Consider the following 19,975-nt stretch of genomic DNA (forward strand, 5'->3'; position numbering starts at 1 on the left):
AGGGCAGGAACCGAGGCAGAGACCATGCAGGAAAGCTGCTTACTAGCTTGCTTCCTATCACTTCCTCAGCCTGAGTTCTTACTCAACTCTGGCAGTCTCTGCCTAGGGGTGGCACCACCCCAGGTGAGCTGTGCCTTCCCACATCAATCATGAATCTAGAAAATGCTCTACATGCTTGCCTCTAGGCACTTGGATAGGAGGATTTGCTCAATAAGGTTCCTCTTCCGGGATAAATTGTATCAGGTTAACAAAAAACAAGCCAACAACAAAAAAACCCAATAACAGCCAGGACAGACAGTACCAGACTATTTAAGATCGTGTGATTATCATTTATGAAAGTATGGTGACTTTATACTTTACTGATTTGAGTTAAGCTGATTTATTTAAAGAAAAAAAAGTTCTGTTGGCAGAAAATACTTGTTTTCCATTGTTCCCCTTCTCTGGAATCAGACTCTTGGCTTTGCACAGGCTAGGCAGTCACTGTACCACAGAACCACATTCCTGCCCGCCCACCTCCATGAGCCTGCACTGAGCTATGAACATGTGTGGGGTTTGGTTGAAGCTATGGGAAGAGAGAAGAAAGAGAGACGGACCCCAGCCAAGCAGATTGTCATTTTAGAGTGTGGAGGGGAGACAGGGAGGAGCAGGGTGCAGGTCACAGGAATTTTATAAGGCAGAAAAAGGAACTTTTCTGGTGGAAAATTACATCAACAAATCTATTCTTTGTAGACTCAGGGCCAAGGCAGAAGTGTTCTTTTTTTCCCTGATGTTCTTATCTTTGTCCTTGTTGGAGTCTCCTGGCTCCTAACTTCCTGCAGATGTTTTCACTATGCTGTTGGCTTTTTTTTTTTTTTTTTTTGGTCAGGCAAGAGTTTCTCAGCTCCTCCGAGGTTCTTTGTTTTAGCTCATTAAGGATTACTTAATAGTTACTTATCAAGAAAACAAGTTTAGGGCTGGAGAGATGGCTCAGCGGTTAAGAGCACCACTGCTCTTCCAGAGGTCATGAGTTCAATTCCCAGCAACCACATGGTGGCTCACAACCATCTGTAAAGAGATCCGATGCCCTCTTCTGGTGTATCTGAAGACAGCTACAGTGTACTTAAATATAATAAATAAATCTTTTTAAAAAAAAAAAAAAAAAAGAAAACAAGTTTATTTCAGCGCTCTGTATCACTAAAGTCCCTTCTTAAGTGTGTTTCCTTTAACACACTTTTAAAACCTGAGAAGGACCAGTGAGATGGCTCAGGGGTAAAAACTCCCATCGCCAAGCCTGAGGACTCGTTTGGATATCCTAGAACCTGTATGAGGGAAGGAGAGAACTGAGTCATACAGAATGTCCTTTGACGCCCACCCAGGGCACTGTAGCCCTACTCATGTCCCTCCCCAATAAATAAAATTAAAAAGTTGTCAGACCCAGAGGAAACTCCATTTCCTCAAATACCAAAAGGCAGAAGGGACAGACGGCTGCCGGGGATCCGCATTAGCACTCCAAAGCACAGTGGCTCCCCAGGCTCCCTCAGGGTGCCCAGTATACATTTCAAAGGCCTTGCTAGCATCCTAGTCCTCTCAGCCCCTCCCCTGTGTTAAACTCCCCCAGCTTATGAGCCTTCATCCTTGGCTACTTATTCTCCTCCTAACCCTGCTATTTCTGCTCTGTGCTCTCTTGCTGTCCCCACTCTCCCCTGCTTTCCCCCTTGTCTCTCCTGCTCCCCCTGCTCTCTCCTCTGCTCTCTCCCTGCTCCCCCTGGTGTCCCCTCTACTCTCTCCCTGCTCTCTCCCTGCTCCCCTGCTCTCCCTGCTCTCCCTCTGCTCTCCCTGCTCTCCCTCTGCTCTCCCTCTGCTCTCCCTGCTCTCCCTCTGCTCTCCCCTGCTCCCCCTGCTCTCCCCTGCTCCCCCTGCTTTCCCTGCTCTCCCCTGCATGTCCCTCCATTCCTGCGTCTCTCATCACCAGGACCAGTCTACTTCTTTATCTCCCTGCTCTGGACAATCCCAGATGCTTCTGGCTGTTCTCCTACAGCCACAATAAAAGCCCTAGCCATCTCAAAAAGAAGTTTGGGAACTGGAGACATGGCTCAGTGGGTAAGAACACTAGCCGTAAGGTTAAAAAATGTTTTTGAGGGCTGGAGAGATGGCTCAGTGCTTAAGAGCACTTCCAGAGGTCCTGAGTCCCATTCCCAGCAACCACATGGTGGCTCACAACCATCTGTAATGGGATCTGACGCCCTCTTCTGGTGTGTCTGAGGACAGCGACAGTGTACTCACTTAGATAAAATAATAAACAATTCTTTAAAAAATGTTTCAGCACCCCTTTAATTCTGGCACTTGGGAGGCATAGGCAAGCAGTTCTCTCTGACAGTTCGAGGCCAGTCTAGTCTACAGTGCTGAGTTCTAGGGCAGCCAGGGGTACATAGAGAAATTCTGGGTAAAAATAAAAACCAACCCCCCGCCCCCAAAAAAGAACAAAAACCAAAAAACCACCACCACCAACAAAACCCTTCTAGATTATCAGAAATAAAAATAATATAGCTTACATATTGCTTGTCTTTAGTTAATGCCTTTCAGTTTCACCCCCATGGAGATAGGAAGAAAAACCCAGAATACTTAATTTCACATTCATTGATTTCCGAGTTCCACATGACACCTTATGCCTGTTACAGAATCTTTGCTGGTCAGCTGGGCTGGGGCTGTTCCTGGCGATTCTCAGAGAGAGAGAAAGCCTCAGAGAGAGCCAGGACGCTGACCTTGAAAGGCCCCTGGACTCCTAGCTCAGATTGGAGACAAGCCCTGCCTGAGACCAGTACCGCCTCTGGGCAGAAAATGCAACAATTGTTTCCACTAGAGGAGTAGGCAGTCTGTTGCAGATTTACCTTTCAGTTTCAGTCCCTCCGTAGCTAATTCTTGCTCCCTTTGCGGGAAATCTACATAAAAATAAACATTTATTTGAGCGTATCCCTCTCTGAGAACTTATTGGTAAGTTGGAAAAAACCCTAAACTGTGTTCTGGAAACAGGGCTTGTCAGACTGAGGAGCCCTTCCCTTCTCCAGGCTGTAACCAAGCTTAGGTCTTTACTGCCCCCTCCCTTCTACCTTAAATAAGTGGGAAAACCCAGAATCAGGTGATGAAGGTCTTCTAAGTCAGTCAGAAAAATGGGTGTGGTCATGAGTGCATGCGCACTCGCTCGTGCACACGCACACACACACACACACACACACACACACACACACACACACACACACACACACACCCCGACACATGTGCACAGACCCCTGCAGCCTTGGCAGGATGATCCCCACAGGTTTTGGGCTAGCCAGGGCTACATAGAGACCCTGTTACCTATATTTCAAGTTTACTTCTTCCTTTTCACAGTTCTCCACAAGCCTTTCTGTAGACTTTCTGCTTTGCTCCCCTGCCATGCCCTTTCTCAGTTCTCAGTGTATTATTATTATTATTATTATTATTATTATTATTATTATTAATTATTTCAGTCTTAGGAACATTTCATATCTGCAAACTTTATTATTCAGTTCGTAAGTGAGTGGGCAGGATGTGCCTGGAACTGCATGTTGGTTGGCACAGGTGGCACTCCTGCCCCCTTGGAAGTCGCAGTCTCCCAAGAAAGACACACATTAACTGGAATACTAACGAGGATCCAGCGGTGCGTGTCTTTAGGCATAGCTACTGGAGACGGGAGAATTGCTTTACCCTAGAATTTCTTCAAGGTTAACCTAGGTAACATAGCAGTATCTCGTCCTATGAAAGTCCGTAGGGTGTGATGGTAGCCACCATCACATCAGCTCCCAGGAGGACTGACTCACTACGCTGTGCTACATGAGCACCAGGCCTGACAGCAGGGGCTTCTGGTGAGACCCTGTCTATGAGAACGGTAGGTAAGTAAACAGATGGCTAGGGATATTATTGTTGGGGTAGAAACCTCGGCTCGCGTCCAGACAGACCACACGAAGCCAACATGGTTCCACGTGGAAAGGTTTAATGAGAGAAGAGTAGAAGAGGAGAGGAGTAAAAGTAAAGGCCGGCCATGAGCACGTGGAGGGAAAGGGGTAGGGGAAGTGGGGTGGGGGGTGGGGCAGCAAGAGAAGGAAGAGTGAGGATGGGGCAAGCAGCCCCCTTTATAGTGCCAGGCACAGCTAGCTGTTGCCAGGTAACTGGGGCGGAGCATACCTGGCTATTGCCAGGTAACTGTGGGGGTGGAGCTTAGACAGAATACCAACAATTAGAGTGCCCCAAGCATGTTTAAGGCTCTGCAGTACTTACTTTCATCCCTAAATATTTGCGAATATTTATTTTATACATATGTAGCCATGCTAACTGCTAAGTAGACACAGCAGCTGAGTAAACGGCTTTCCACAGGAAGGTCAGAAGGCTTCTTTAAAAGTGGTTAGGCTAGCTGGGCTGATGGTGGTGCATGTCTTTAATCCCTTCTCTCAGGAGGCAGAAGCATCTCTGAGTTCAAGGCCAGCCTGGTCTACAGAGAGAGTTCCAGGACAGCTAGGGCTACACAGAAAACCTCAGTCTTGGAAACAGAGTTTAGCTAGATGAGGAATAAAGGATCAGGAGGCTTGGTCAGGTGTGGAGGCCTCTGGTTGAGGAGTGGTCCACATATATTGCGGACCACAGTGGAAGGACAGTGTGGGGGAGGGGGAGCACTCCCGAATGGTTTTTCTCTTCCCTGGCGGTGGCAGTTCTCAGCTCCGAGCCCTCAGCTGACCAAGGTCAGGGGACGTCTTTCTTAGAGGATCACTTTTAATTGCTAGTTCTAGTTGTGTCTGCCTGCCCCAAGCAATCCCCATTAGACTCCTCTGTAAGTACACATCCCAAACTGTTTACTTGAAGTAAATGGCTCCTGCTCTCTGGCACCGTCCCTCGAGAGGTAACGTGTGCCTCATTAGAGGAGCTGATTTCTCTGTGTCTGTAATCTCAGTGTGTGAGAAGGTGAGGAGGGGATGCTGTGAGTCCCAGGTCAGCCTGGGTCGGAGTGACACTGTCCTCTAGCTGGGTTTCTGTTGCTGTGATAAACACTGACCAAAACCAGCCTGCAGGGTTAACCTGGCTTACACATCAGGTCACAGTCAGTCACTGAGGGGAGGCAGAAACCATGGAGGAAAATGGTTCCCTCAGCTTCCCTGCTTACACAAGCCACATGTGCCGGGCCTAGAAAATGCCCACAGACCAGTATGATGTGACCTTAAATTGAGATTCCCATCCCAGATGATTCTCGTTGTGTCAAGCTGGCAAAAACTAACTAGCAGGGAGATACCTGACTAAAAATAAATAAGTAAATAAAGATATTTTAACTTTTTATTTATTTACTTTTCGTGTAAATAAATTGTGTGGCTTTGGCTGCTTAGAATTTTTTTTTTTTTTTTTTTTTTTTCTTTTTTCGGAGCTGGGGACCGAACCCAGGGCCTTGCTGATGGCTTCCTAGGCAAGCGCCTACCACTGAGCTAAATCCCCAACCCGGCTGCTTAGAATTTATTATGTAGTCCAGCCTGGCCTTGAACTCATAATCCTCTTACCTCAGCCCCCCCCAGTCCTGGATTATTTTACTGTTTATATGTAGACCTTATCATGGTCCCCCAGTCGTGTAGGTAGGTCTGCCCAGAGGAGTTGGTGTGATTGTCTCCCTGGGCCTTGTAGATAATGACCTCACAACCCCCGATGTCGGACTCGGACCATGCACCCCTGCTCATCCGCCACCTTGCTGGGCTCCTTATTTTAAAAACTTACATGTCAGTTATAACAAACGTTCTTAATGCTCTCCCTTTGGAGACTTGGGGGGGGGGTTGGTTTTGTTTTTCCTCTGAGGTTTAGTGGTACTGGATGTAGGATTCTGGAACAATAGTCTTTTTCTCTTTCGTAATTTAAATGATGTTCCGGGCTGGAGTGTAGCTCAGTCAGAGCAGTTGCCTGGCACCGGATCCTGGGCTTCACTCCCAGTACTGCAAAAGTAAATAGACGGATGGATGGATGGATGACTGATGGATAGATGGATGGATGATGGATGGATGACTGATGGATAGATGGATGGATGATGGATGGATGATGGATGGTGATGGATGGTGATGGATGGATGATGGATGGATGATGGATGGATGGTGATGGATGATGGATGGTGATGGATGATGGATGGATGGATGGGTGGGTGGTGATGGATGGATGATGGATGGATGATGGATGGATGATGGATGGTGATGGATGGATGATGGATGATGGATGGTGATGGATGATGGATGGTGATGGATGGATGATGGATGGATGGATGGGTGGGTGGGTGGGTGGATGGATGGATGCAAATAAAAGATAAACTGCGCCATCACTCTATTGTCTTTTGGCTTCAGAGCTCCTGGTGAGAAATGCCCAGGCCTCCATCACTGAAATGCTTGTCCCTCAACATGCAGTTTGGCTGTGGTTTGTTTGTTTGTTGTCTTTTGATACAGGATCCCGTGTATACCAGGCTGTCCTAGAACTGTCTAGGTAGTAGAGGATGGCCTTGAACTTCTGATCCTGTCCCCATCTCCCAAATGCTGGGATTACGAGCCTGCACCACTGTGCCTGGGTTATGTGGTGCTGGGGACAGAGTACAGAGCTTCACTAGTGCTTGGCAAGCACGCTACCAACTGAGCCATATTCCTGCCCCCCCCGCCCCAGTTTTATTTTTGGCTTTTAGCGCTGTTGTGCTGTGTCTGAGCATATATTTCTGTTTGGAATTTGTTGAGATTCTTTCTTATTTGCTTGGAGTGCCTCCACCTCCCTCCCCTTCACCCTCTGTTTCTTGTTCCAGCCCATCCCCCCCCCTTCCTGAGGGAGGTCTCAATCTGTAGCTCAGCTTCCAGCATTCTTTCCGTCTTGGCCTCTCTGCTGCTGAGATCACACACATGCATGTTATACTCAGCCGTGTTATTTGTTGATTGTTTGTGGTCCATCAGTTATAGAGGCTTGGGGCATAGTTGGACAATAGAGTGTTTTCCTAGTAGTAAGGCTCTGAATTAGACCCACAGCACCTCAAAAACACCATAAAGATCATATGCATTAGTAGGGCATGGTAGCATATACCAATAATCCTGGTTCTCGGGAGGTCAAGGCCATTCCTGACTATAGTGGATTGGAGACCAGCTTCGGTTGCATGTGACCCCATCTATAAATATAAAGAAACATTCCGTCCTAAAGCGGTGCTGTGTGATGGCTCAGTTCATGTGCTGAGCCCTGTAACATTTGCACCGGGGACACACATCTGTCATCTCAAACACTTAGCGCTTCTCTATGGTGAAAACTTGCCGACTCCTTCCTCCAGCTGCTGCACTGTGGCCCTGGTACGGTTTTCTGCACTTACCCTACTGAGCAGTATCTTTTGTTGGGGGACGTCCAACCCAGGGCCTTGTACATGATTCCAGGACCCCCTTTTTCCTTTTTCTGTTGGAATTTATAGTAACTTATTTTTCAAGGAGTAGTTTCTCTGATGTTTACTCTACCTCTGTGCCTCAAAGGAGAGGGATCCTTGCTGTCTTTGTCCCACAGTCCCAGGAGCTGTTTCTTCTGTTTGCTTCTTCAGTGCCTTTCCTCATTCCCGGGGTAATTTCCGTCATCCCGTCTCCAGTTTTTCCAGTTTTCTCTGTTGTCTCCATTCTCTTCTGAGCCAATCCAAATGAGTTCATGTTTTTATTACATTTTCATCTCTAAAATCCTCATTTGACTACTCTTCACAGCTTCTCTTTTCTTTCTTTTTAATCGAGAAAGGATATTATACTAAGTGTTTGTTTTGATTTATGTATATGTTGGCACTATACATGTACTTGGGCCCTCATTGATTGGCCAGAAAAAGGCCTCAGATCCCATTGAGCTGGAGTAATAGACAGTTGTGAGCTATCATGTGGGAGCTGGGAATCACACCCGAGTCCACCAGAAAAGCAGCCTGGTGGTGGTGGCGGTGGTGGCTGTGGTGGTGGTGGTGGTGGTGGTGGCTGTCGTGGTGGTGGTGGCTTTGGTGGTGGTGGTGGTGGTGGTGGCTGTGGTGGTGGTGGCTGTGTTGGTGGTGGTGGTGGTGGCTGTGTTGGTGGTGGTGGTGGTGGCTGTGGTGGCTGTGGTGGTGGTGGTGGTGGTGGTGGTGGTGGTGGTGGTGGTGGTGGTGGCTGTGGTGGTGGTGGCGGCTGTGGTGGCGGCTGTGGTGGGCGGTGGTGGTGGCTGTGGTGGTGGTGGCTGTGGTGGTGGTGGTGGTGGTGGCTGTGGTGGTGGTGGCTGTGGTGGTGGTGGTGGTGTGGTGGTGGTGGTGGTGGTGGCTGTGGTGGTGGTGGTGGTGGTGGTGGCTGTGGGGGTGGTGGTTGTGGTGGTGGTGGCTGTGGTGGTGGTGGTGGTGGTGGCTGTGGCTGTGGTCGTTGTTTGTTTTTCGAGACAGGGTTTCCCTGTCTCATGGTGGCTGTCCTGAAACTCACTTTTTAGGCCAGTCTGACTTCTAATTCAAAAAGATCTGCCTGTCCCTGCCTCTGGAACGCTAGGATTGAAGGCACTGGCCACCTCTCCGGCAGCAGCCAGTGCTCCTGATGCAGATCTGTTTCCTGTTTCTCCAGCTCCCTCTGCTCCTTTGCTAGGCTTCCTGCCTTCCCTTTAAGTCTGCTTGTCAGACTGTGGCCATCGTAGTCATCTTCAAGTTTTTCTCGAACAATCTCAATGTCTGAGGCATCTTGGGATTCATTATCTATTCTCTTGCAGAGAATTAAGAAAATTAACCGACTTTAAGGTGTTTCTGACATTAGGCTGTTTATGAGGCTCGTATTTAGATCCTATGGGGAATTTTGATATTGTAACTTTTCCTTTCTTATATTAACGTCTCGTTTGTTTATGTTCTGCTTACGATGCTTTGTCTGTACCCATAGAGGTCAGAAGAAGGTGTCAGATCCCTTAGACCTGGAATGGTGGGAACTGAGCCCAGGGCAGGGGCAAGAGCAAAAGTGCTTTCAACCACTGAGCCATCCCTGCAGCTCCTTAAGTTGTTCCTGTGGCAGTCCTCTTGGATGGGCTGAGATTGCGAACTCCTCCTCCTCCACTGCCCTTGGGCCGTTTCCACTGTCTTTTCTGTTTTCCAAGCATTTGCTCTGCTGTTTGGCTCTGTCGCTCCGTAGTGCCATCTGGCGGCCATTCTTGGCAGTGTTCTGCCTAGAGGTTTGTTCTCAGTGACTCTAGTTCATTCTCTGTGGTCACATCTTTGCTTGGGCAGCCTTTGAAAAAGATCATTACAAGGTAATTATCTTGAATGCCTTTTTTTCAGGGGTCTCCCTGATAGTTTGGCAGGGGCTGTGCCCTGGTGTCTGGCTAGATAGTGTGCTTTAGTCTCCCTCTGCTGAACATAGTCCTTCACGACTTCTGTCTGCTTCTGCGTGGCAAGGGATGAGGAAGTGAGGAAAGGAAGGAAGGAAGGAAGGAAGGAAGGGGAAGCCTTTTCCATGTGCCCTTGACCTGACATTGTTTTTCCTCATTGTTTTTCCCTTTTATTGAAAATATTTTTTCTTTTGTAATATATCCTGATTACAGTTTCCCCTTGAATGAAAACACTGAGGACATGGGCCCTCCTAGGTATGGGTTGAGAAAGTTTATTGTAGATAAATGGGGGAGTGCAGCCAGAGGTATCTGGAAGTGTCCAGACCACCTGACTGTGAGAGGACAGAGGTGGGGAGCAGAAGTGGGGAGGAAGCAGGGACCAAGACGTGAGCGACAGTCAGAGGCCTAGAGACTGTGCAGCCAAATGGCTGGGGGAAGGGCAGTAACACCAGGGACTGGAGAGTTCAGAGTAGGAGTGGAAAGCGCTGAGGCACTAGGGCTCTCACAGGGGAGGGGCTGAGGGAGGCTGGCAGCCAGTCCTCAGTTAGCGTCTTGTCTAGGTTTGAGACCTAAAACCTCTCCTTTACACTTCCCATTCCCTTCCCCCCTCCCATCCTATCCACCCGCTTTCTACCTCTCCTAAGTAAACAAACACTGCAGGGCAGCAGGGCGGTGGTGGCTAACACCTTTAATCCCAGCACTTGGGAAGCAGAGGCCAGCCAATATCCTCTACAGATTGAGTTCCTGGACAGCTAGGAATACACAAAGAAACCTTGTCTGGAAAAGCCGAAAGAAAAAAAAGGTTTTCTAAGAGATAATAAAATGTAAAATAAAACAAAAGTTGCATTAAAATTGAACAAGACAAACAGAAGGAATAATTCAGGAGAAGGCACAAGAATCAGAGACCCACTTGTTGGGGCTCAGGAACCCCATAAAAACATGAAACTGGAAGCTGGAATTAAGCCAGACGTCTAGCTTTGATCTTGCATGTCTTATCTCGATTATAAAAATTAAACATAATTTTCACTTTTGTTTTGGATACAAGTCTTTTGTAGCCCAGATTATCCTCAGAATTACTCCATAGTTGAAGCTGCCCTTGAACTCCTGGGCCCCTGATTTTTACCTCCTAAATGCTAGGATTATGGGCATGCATCAGTATGTCCAGCTACTAGATGTGTGTTTCTTCCACTTATTTATTTATTGCATGTGTGCGAGAATGCTCACACGCCACCATGTATGGTGGAGGTTAAGGGATCTGTTGGGAGAGTTCTACTGTGTAGATTTGGGGATCAAACTCAGGTCAGTAGACTTGGCAGCAAGTGCTTTTGTGTTGCAGGATATTTGATCACACGGTGAATCCTGAGATTGTTATTTAATGGAAAAATCCTGTTTCCAGTTGTCGTGTGGCTCAGCCCTTAGTACATGCCTTTAGTCCCAAACAACGAAGGTAAAGTTAGTTTGTAGAAGAAAGTACCCATGTTTGCAAGTGATGTTTAATTGAGTAGCAAAGTGATGAATCAGAAAAAGATTTGGCAGACTAGACTATGCCAGCTCTCACAAGAGGAGAGAGGAAAGGGAAACTACTTAAGGGGCAGCACAGAGAGAAGAGGAAAGAGTTTTACCAAGAGAGTTTTACAGAGTTAGGCTGCAGAGAGGACAAGCTAGACATAGGTGAAGACAGAAGGAGCTGGAGAATCAGAAGCCAGGAGATTAGAACAGATTGCCAAAGTTAGTATGAGGGCAAGCAGAGCAATCAGTTGGAGGCCCAGAGAGAAGCCAGATTGAATCAGTCAGCATGGAGAAGAGTTTTGAGCCAGAGTAGCTGAGTTGACCAGCCAGCCAGAGTTCAGAAAGAAGGGTGAGCTTATTCTGCAGTAAGCCTCAGATGCTGAAAACATTCTAGGCCTGGATAGGATTGAATGGAGGCCAGAACCTTCCCAGGACTAGGCCTGAGTTACCAGAGGGAGGCAGTGAGTCTCTCAGAGGACAATTGTATGAAGAGAATAAAAGTTACTTTTGTATCTTTACCTGCTAAATCATTTCACGGCCCCTGACTTTTGCTTAAGGGTAGATTTGGGGAGTTGAGAGGGTTGAAAAGGGTCTCCTGTACCTAGACTGACCTTGAACTTGCTCTGTAGCTGAGAGGGACCCTGATTCCTCTGCTTTCATCCGAAGTGAATTTAGTTAAACCTGTGATTGTGAAATACCAGAGGAATTTTGATTTGTCATCTGGACATTTTGCCCAAACGAATGAAACTTAACAGATCTGATACCTATCATATTGAGTAAAATTTGTAGGTATTATATTAACCTTGCATATTATAGCAGGATACTATACCACTTAGCTGCAAATTCAACCACAAATTGTCGTCGTCATCATCATCATCAACCTGAGTTCCAGCATTGATCTCTTTGCCTCCCTTTAACCAGCTCTTCTTAGTGAAACAAGCCCGCCTCAGCTGAGGCATGAAATGGCCGCACTGTCTGCTTGACTGGGGACGGAGGGTTTTCACCTGAACTCCGCCACTTCCTCATTGAAAGTCACTTCAGACTGGCTTCCCTGTAGCTCAGTGCAGAGTACTTACCTAAAGTGCACAAAAGCCTGAATTCAATCCCCAGAACGGCATAACTTGAGAATGGCAGTGCTTGCCTGTCATAGCAGTAGTCGAGAGGTAGAAGCAGGAAGGTCACGGAGTCAGCATCCTTGGTGACCCAGAAAGTTCTAGGCTAGCCTGGACTACATGAAAATGTATCTCAATACAAACAAACAAAAAACCCAAAGGCCTGTCTAGCGACACATGGCTTGTTTCTGTAGAAGGGGGACAGGAGCAGGAAGAGTAATCATTCAAGACCATCCTTAGCTACATGCTGTTTTAGGGCAACCTGGGCTACATGAGACCCTGTTTAAAAAGAAAATAGAAGGCCACCTCGTACACAAAGGATCAATATAGAGCCTTATAGCTAACTGACCAATGAAAAGTCCTTAACATAGTAAACAGGAAAGTGAGACTCAGGTTGCCATGGAAACCACCAAAATAGCTGAAATGAAAACCATAGCTAATACTGCCAGCCAAAGGAGAGTAATGTTCTGTTTGTTGCCTTTGAGATAGGATCTCACTGTGTAGCCCAGGCTAGCCTTGAACCTATCTGTGGTAGTTCTCCCGCCTCAGCTTTCCAGGTGCTGAGATTACAGGTATGTATCACTATATACAATGTAATATAATGAGAATAATATGACAAAAACAACAGCAAGAACAAAAAACAAAAAGGCAAAAATGGATTCTTCTTCAACGAAACCGGATAACTTTAAGAAAAACAATAAGGCCTGCTATGCATAGAACTTACTTAGGAGGACCTTCAGGGTGGTCTCCTTTGTCCAGACCTTTGCTGTAAGCCCTTGCAGTCAGGACAGAATGCCTTCTGTGCTGACTGTTTTAAATGAAGAGCCCTTTATGTTCTGGTCTAATTTGTGGGGACCCTCCATGTACTGGTTATGGTCGTGGGATTATGTTTGTCCCTCCTCCTGCTCTTGCTTTAGGGTTTTGTTGATCCTGTGTTTGTGTTTGCAGATCTCTTCACAGATGCTGCTGAGACTGAAAAAATGGCCCTGAGCCTGGAAGATTCTGAAGGGGTTTATTTTGTTCCGTCTTTTAGTGGATTACAGGTATTTTTTTTAAAAAGTTAATAGAATTAGCGAACACTTTCCCCTCCAGCCGTGTTCCACATTATATGGCTGTGACTCTCACCTTGGCGACACTATTGATGTGAGACTTAAAGTTAGCAGGTTTATCATAGAACTTTTATTATGACCTAGGCATGTGATATGAAACAGGCAAGTTTCCAAGTTGCTGGGCAGTGTGTATCACGACATGCGCTTTCTTCACTTAGGGAAAGTAGACTGTTACGATCTGGAAAAAGGATGTCACTGGCCATGGTTGTCCAGGCCTTTAATCCCAGCACCAGCACTTTGGAGGCAGAGGCAGGAAGATCTCTGTAAATTCAAGGCCACCTAAGACTACATAGAGAGGCCGTGTCTCAAAAACAAGCAAACATCCTGTCTTAGGGTTCCTGTTCCTGCACAAACATCAGGACCAAGAAGCAAGTTGGGGAGGAAAGGGTTTATTCAGCTCACACTTCCACATTGCTGTTCATCACCAAAGGAAGTCAGGAGTGGAACTCAAGCAGGTCAGGAAGCAGGAGCTGATGCAGAGGCCATGGAGGGATGCTGCTTACTGACTTACTTCTCCTGGCTTGCTCAGCTTGCTTTCTTATAGAATCCAGGACCACCAGCCCAGGGACAGCCCTCATACTCTTGATCACTAGCTGAGAAAATGCCTTACAGCTGGATCTCATGAAGGCATTTCCTCAAGGGAGGCTCCTTTCTGTGATAACTTCAGCTTGTGTTAAGTTGACACACAAAACCAGCCAATACATATCCCAACCCCCAAAGAAAAGGGAAAAAAAGGAAAGAAAGCTGCTGAAATGACATACATACATAGTTAATGTACATATTCTGAAGTGTATCTGTTTGTGCCATCAGCTTAGAGTATGGGTTACCATGTCTGATCAAAAGTGAACCCAGTAAACGACCTGACCTTGAAATGCTTAAATTAGTTAATTAATAGAGCTGTGCGTGCCTCTGCTCTGACTTAGAATGCTGTCACAAAGACTTAGGGAAAGTTTTCAGGCATAGAGTTAAGAACAACAGTAATTTGGGGGAGAGCTTCTGCTAGTCCTTTAACCTCACATGGAGGGTGGAGAGAAGGCTCTGTGGCTAAGAGCGCTTTGCTGCTCTTCCAGAGGACTCCAGTTTGATTTCCAGCACCCATGGTGGGCAGTTCATAATCACCTAGAACTCCAAGAGATAGATAGAATGCCCTCTTTTGACTTCTGTAAAAGTTAGCTCTAGGAAGAAACAACCCTGTGCTCCTAGAAATAAGACTCAGACTCAAAACATATTTACAAATACCTTGGTCATATAGCTAGGCTCTTTTCTGATTAGCTCATCACTTAAAATAACCCATTTACTCTAACCTACATGGCCTGTTACCTGTGCTCAGGTGCCATGCGTCTCCCCACATCTTCCCAGGTACATCTCCCACCTGGCTCTATCCCAGAATACTTCATGCCTCCCGGATGTCCCACCTCCTATTTCCTGCCTCAGCTATAGGCCGTCAGATTTTTATTGACAGGTGCCACATCCACACAGACACAAATATTTTCACTACAGGCTTCTGTGGATAACTATGGACAGACAGACAGACACACTCATATAAGTAAAAATCATATCTTCTTAAAAATAAAAAAAAGTCCATCTCGTAAATATTTTTCATGGCTTGGGGAGTAGATTGTAGCTCTGTTGATAGAGCACTTGACTGGGATGCATCAAGACCTGGATTTCTCTCTAGTGTTGCAAAAACCAGGGTGTACCGGTGCATTCTTGTAGAGTTGAGAGCTCAAGCTCATCCTTGACTACATAGAGAATTGATGGCCTGCTTGAGCTATGTGGAACCTGTCTTTAAAAAAAAAGAAAGGAAGGAAGGAAGGAAAAGAAAAGAAAAAGAAAATATTCACTACCACTACTACCCCATTTGACCCATACTTAGATAAAATCTGAAATTGTGGAGTTTGCTAATATAACCTAGAAACTAGTGGGGGGGGATCAATAGCATATCATATTTTCACATCAAAGTTTTAAAATAGCCTTATTGTTTAATATATATGTTGTATGACAGAGTTTCAGGGGAGATACAACATACACATACATACAACAGAAAGGGAACCAACCAAAAGCAGACCATTTAATAATCACACAGCACAAACTTGGTGAACCAGTTTGTTTTTATAGGGGTTATTAATGGTAGTGCAGGTATTTAACAAGGGCAAGGATAACTCAAAAAGAAAAAGAGGAGGAAGAGGAGGAGGAGGAGGAGGAAGAGGAGGATGAGGTGGTAGCGCTGGTGGTGAAAGTGGTGTAAAAAAGAAAGAAGTGGCCCTATAAAGCAGCCCTGTCACCACAAAGGTGACTCCTGAAAGCTACAACTCCAGCACAGCTTCCAAGTCAGGGGAATCTCAGTAACTGCCTGGAGTCTTCTCAGCAGTTGTTTCCACCTTAAAGACTTGCAAATTTCTACTCTTCCAGGCAGGTGACTCTTTCTGAGGTCCCCTGCCCTCCCTCCTAGTGGGGAATGTTTCAATTTAGAGACTGATGTGCAACAATGTAACATTCTCCTTCTGTTTGCTCTCTGGTAAGGAGCAACTGATGTGCAACAATGTAACATTCTCCTTCTGTTTGCTCCCTGGTAAGGAGCCGGAGTGTATGAGGGTCTTCTGAGCTTGAGTTAACATATCATGCCCCTGACAGACTGTACAATCTTGTAACAGCTACAAAAGTAGGATTTGGTTAGCTCACTGATGATCCATTTTGGGGAAAAAAAAATGTGCTCAGGGAATTTATAGTAACTGTTTTGACAACTCTCTTTAGTTATTTATCGCCTCACACCTCTAAAATAATACAAAGTATACTATTTAAAAGAGGTGAAGGTGACTCAGCTTGCTGCTCTTCTAAGATCGAGCATTTAGTTGGGGATTTAGCTCAGTGGTAGAGCGCTTGCCTAGGAAGCGCAAAGGCCCTGGGTTCGATCCCCAGCTCAAAAAAAGAACCAAAAAAAAAAAAAAAAAAAAAAAAAAAGATCGAGCATTTACTTCCCAGTTCACAATGGTCGTATGGGACCTTGTGTGTGATGCTCCGGGGAATCTGGTGCCCCCTTTTGGCTTTCACAGGTACATACGCACATGTGGCATACAACTACAAGAACATGGCTGTACATAAAAATTAAACAAACCTTTTAAAACCCACAATGTGATTGATGACTGAAGCCTGAGGTGGAAGCAGGATCAGAAGTTCAAGACAGGCTTTGCCTACATGGTGAATTCAAGACTAGATTGGTCTATATGAGAATCCTATCCAAAGACAATGCCTGAGTATGTTGGCACACATCTTTAATCCTAGCTCTGAAAGACAGAAGGCAAGTCAATTTCTGTGAGTTTGAGGACAGCGTGGTCTGTACAATGAGTTCCAGATCAGTTGAGGCTGCATGGTTAAGACCTTGTCTCCCTCCCCAAAGTTATCTTTAGCCAGGCATGCTTATAATCCCAGCACCTGGGAGGCGGGAGGAAAATCTCAAGTTTGAGGACATCCTGAGATACAAGAAACATTGTCTCAAGAAAAAAAAAAAGTTGTCTAACAATCAGCTCTTTGTTCTGTAATGTAAATTGTTTAAATAAGCATTCTTCTGTCAAGCCTGCAGATATAATTTAGAACATAAATGATGTTATTTTCTCTCTTACTTTAGGCTCCATTAAATGACCCTTGTGCCTGTGCCTCTTTTATGGGTTTGAAGCATTCCACTAGTAAATACCATCTCGTCCGAGCAATATTGGAGTCAATAGCTTTCAGGTAAGGTCTGTCCCGCCTCCCTCTGCCACCTTTAGACTTGGTCAATTCCTTTATACATTTGCTACCAAACTGAAATTTTCTGCGGGGGTGGGAGGGGGAGGGGGAGGGGAGGAGGGGGGAGAAAGAGGGGGAGGAGGGGGTGGATTTGGTGGAAAGGTTCTTTTAAAAGATGTATGTTTTAATTGTGTGTGTGCGGTATGTGTACTACATTCATGCACAAGTCCTCAGCTGGATCTCCTGGAACTGGAGTTACAGACACTTGTGAGCTGTCGTGTAGGTGCTGAGAACTGAACCCAGGTCCTCTGCAAGAGCATTAAGTGTTTTTTTAAGGTTTATTTATTTATTTCATATGTATGAGGACACTGTAGCTGTCTTCAGACACACCAGAAGGGGACATCAGATCCCATTACAGATGGTTGGGAGCCACCATGTGGTTGTTGCAGGGAATTGAACTCAGGACCTGTGGAAGAACAGTCGGTGTTCTTAACCACTGAGCCATCTGAATTCATGGTTTTTTAACTTCCGAGCCTTCTCTCCAGTTCTTGAAGGGTTGGTTGGTTTTGGTTCTCAGAGAGGAGATCATACTGTTCTGGCTGACCTGAAACTCAACTTGTAGCCCAGACTGGCTTCAAAATCATGGTGGACCTCTTGCTTAGCCTAGTACTGAAATTACAGGTGTGAGCGACTTAATTGTATAAAATGAAAGAGATGCTTCTCTTAATTTTATTTTAAGATGTTTATTTCATTACTTATTATTTGTATGTGTGCTTGGGTAGGGGTGTTTCTGCACCACAGCACACGTTCTTTCCTTTCATTGTTACGAGGCTTCTAGAGATCTAACTTAGGTCTCCAGGCCTGGAGGCGAACACCTTTAACCCGCTGAGCTTCCTCCCTAACCCTCTTAATTTTAACTAAACATACGCCTTCAGCTAAGTGGGTATGTACGTGTTCTAAATTCTTGTTTTATTTAGAAATCTAAATTCTGTTTACTGTGCATCATGTCATGCCTGCCTGTGTGAGGTATATTCCTGATGTGTACAGGAGGCAGGAGAGTGTGTTAGATCCCCTAGAACCAGGCCTACAGATTATTCTGAGCCTCCATTTGGATGCTGAGAATTGAACCCAGGTCTCCTGGAAGAACAGGAAGTGCTCTTAACGACGGAGCCGTCTCTCCAATCCCTCACTACTCAGCATATAGTATATATAGTGTATCTATAGAATATAGTATATGTATAGTATATTTTGTATATATACTATATTATACATGTACATACATAATACACATATAATATAGTGTATATACAAAATATAATCTATTCTTATGGCTAACTTTCATATTTAAACCAGTGCCATTTAGATTTGATACCTAGAAATAGGATGATTTCTAAAAATATTCCAGGCTGGGAACATAGCTTTCAGTATTATAGCTTACACTTTGAACATGTGAGGGTCTGAATTCTCACGAGGGAGAATTCAAACCAACAACAGTCTGTTACAACCGAAAACTAATTATTCTTTACGCATGTTTTCCTTAGTCTTCTGACGATTGGACAAGTGCAGTGTGTGGTTACCACTGATCGTCAGCCTGAAATGATTTAGCATCACAAGGAGACGAGTCTCCAGACATGCGTATGAGGGAGGTTTTAGATTCGGTTAACTGAGATAGGAAAACCCACTGGCCTGAGCAGGATGCGTTTCTCTCTGCTTCCTGACTGTAACTGTGCCTTAGACCTCTACTCCCATGCCTGCCTGTCGTGATTGACCATGCCCTCAAACTCGAACCAAAAATCTTCCTTAGGTTTTTTTTTGTTTGTTTGTTTTGTTTTTTTCCCAATTATACTGTCCATGTAGGAAAAAAAAATAACTAATACTTGGGAGGTAGAGGCAGGTGGATCTCAGTAAGTTTGAGGCCAGTCTGGTCTATATAGTGAATTCTCGGCCATCCAGGGCTACATAATGATATCCTGACTTTAAAGAAAGAAAAAAATGTAAGGAAGGAAGGAAAGGAAGGAAGGAAGGAAGGAAGGAAGGAAGGAAGGAAGGAAGGAAGGAAGAGGAACTCTCACTAGGTGTGAAGTCACATGAATAGAATGCTGGGACCTTGGAATGTAAAACTAAAAGGATCAGGTCAGGGACAGCCTTGGCTACACGGGGAAGGAGTTCAGGGTCATACTGGCTAGGTAAGACTCTCATTTAAAACACACACACATACACATAAATAATTGGGGACTGGAAAGCTAGATCAGGGGTTAGGGGCCCTGGTTGCTTTGCAGAGAATCCAGGTTCGGTTCTCAGCATCTACGTGGCAGCTTGCAACTCTAACTCCAGTTCCAGGGGCTCTGGTGCCCCCTTCTGGCTCTCACAGGTACTTCAGTCATGTTGTGGACCACACACCTACAGGCAGAGCACCCATACACTTAGAATGAGTAAATCTTCCAAAATAATTTGTCATATATAAGGAGCGTGTGTTGGCACTTTAACGTCTGTTTGAGTATGTCACAGTAAAGGCTACTGGTTAAATACATAACCACTTGAAACTGAATAAGTTACACCCAACTGTAAAATAGAAATCACACTATCGTGCAGGAAGATGAGAAACACGAGGCCCAGAGCTTTCCGAGCATAGATTAGGCAGTGTCTACATGGCCAGTATTTCTTTGATAGTTTCTCTTGCAACTTTTATCAAGTCAATAAAAATAGTCCTTATTTTCTTTTAAACATCAGACCGAAATACAGAATTATGACCAGAGTGTGCTCTCAATAGTTATCTTGTCTCTGACTAGGAACAAACAGTTATATGATATGCTGCAGAGAGAAATCCAGATCCCGGTCACGAATATCCGGTATGTATGTACGTACGTAAGCTTTGCTTCCAACAGGTCCGTAAGGAGATACAGGTGAGTCAGCCCCGCAGGTTAGCTCAGTGATTGAACCTTTCCCCGGGTTTGAGCCATCACCACAGAACAATCAAACGAGAGATTAAAGGAAGAGGAGGCTGTTACTTTCATTTTTCCCATGACTTCCAAAGCAATGCCAACTCCTTGGTGATAAAATTGTTGGTCGTAACAATCTGGAGAGGAAAGTGCTCTTTCAGATTTATGAGGCTGTAGCGCAGTGTGGGGCTTCAGGGGCTCTGGTCCAGTGTGTTTGCCACACACATCATCAACAGCACACCTGCATTGTAGCAAT

At 45.5% G+C, this 19,975-nt stretch overlaps 1 protein-coding gene across 1 annotated transcript in view; it reads left to right on the top strand.

Moving 5' to 3' along the window:
• Gk5 (glycerol kinase 5) overlaps nucleotides 1–19,975 on the top strand; it is a 60,330-nt gene that overhangs the window by 36,101 nt on the left and 4,254 nt on the right. Inside the window, exons 12-14 of the mRNA XM_032910264.1 lie at nucleotides 12,897–12,991; nucleotides 16,683–16,786; nucleotides 19,570–19,629. Of these exons, the coding sequence (XP_032766155.1) occupies nucleotides 12,897–12,991; nucleotides 16,683–16,786; nucleotides 19,570–19,629 (259 nt within the window). The remainder of the gene's footprint in view (nucleotides 1–12,896; nucleotides 12,992–16,682; nucleotides 16,787–19,569; nucleotides 19,630–19,975) is intronic.

Source organism: Rattus rattus, chromosome 8 (genome assembly GCF_011064425.1).
Source record: "Rattus rattus isolate New Zealand chromosome 8, Rrattus_CSIRO_v1, whole genome shotgun sequence".
Lineage (NCBI taxonomy): Eukaryota > Metazoa > Chordata > Mammalia > Rodentia > Muridae > Rattus > Rattus rattus.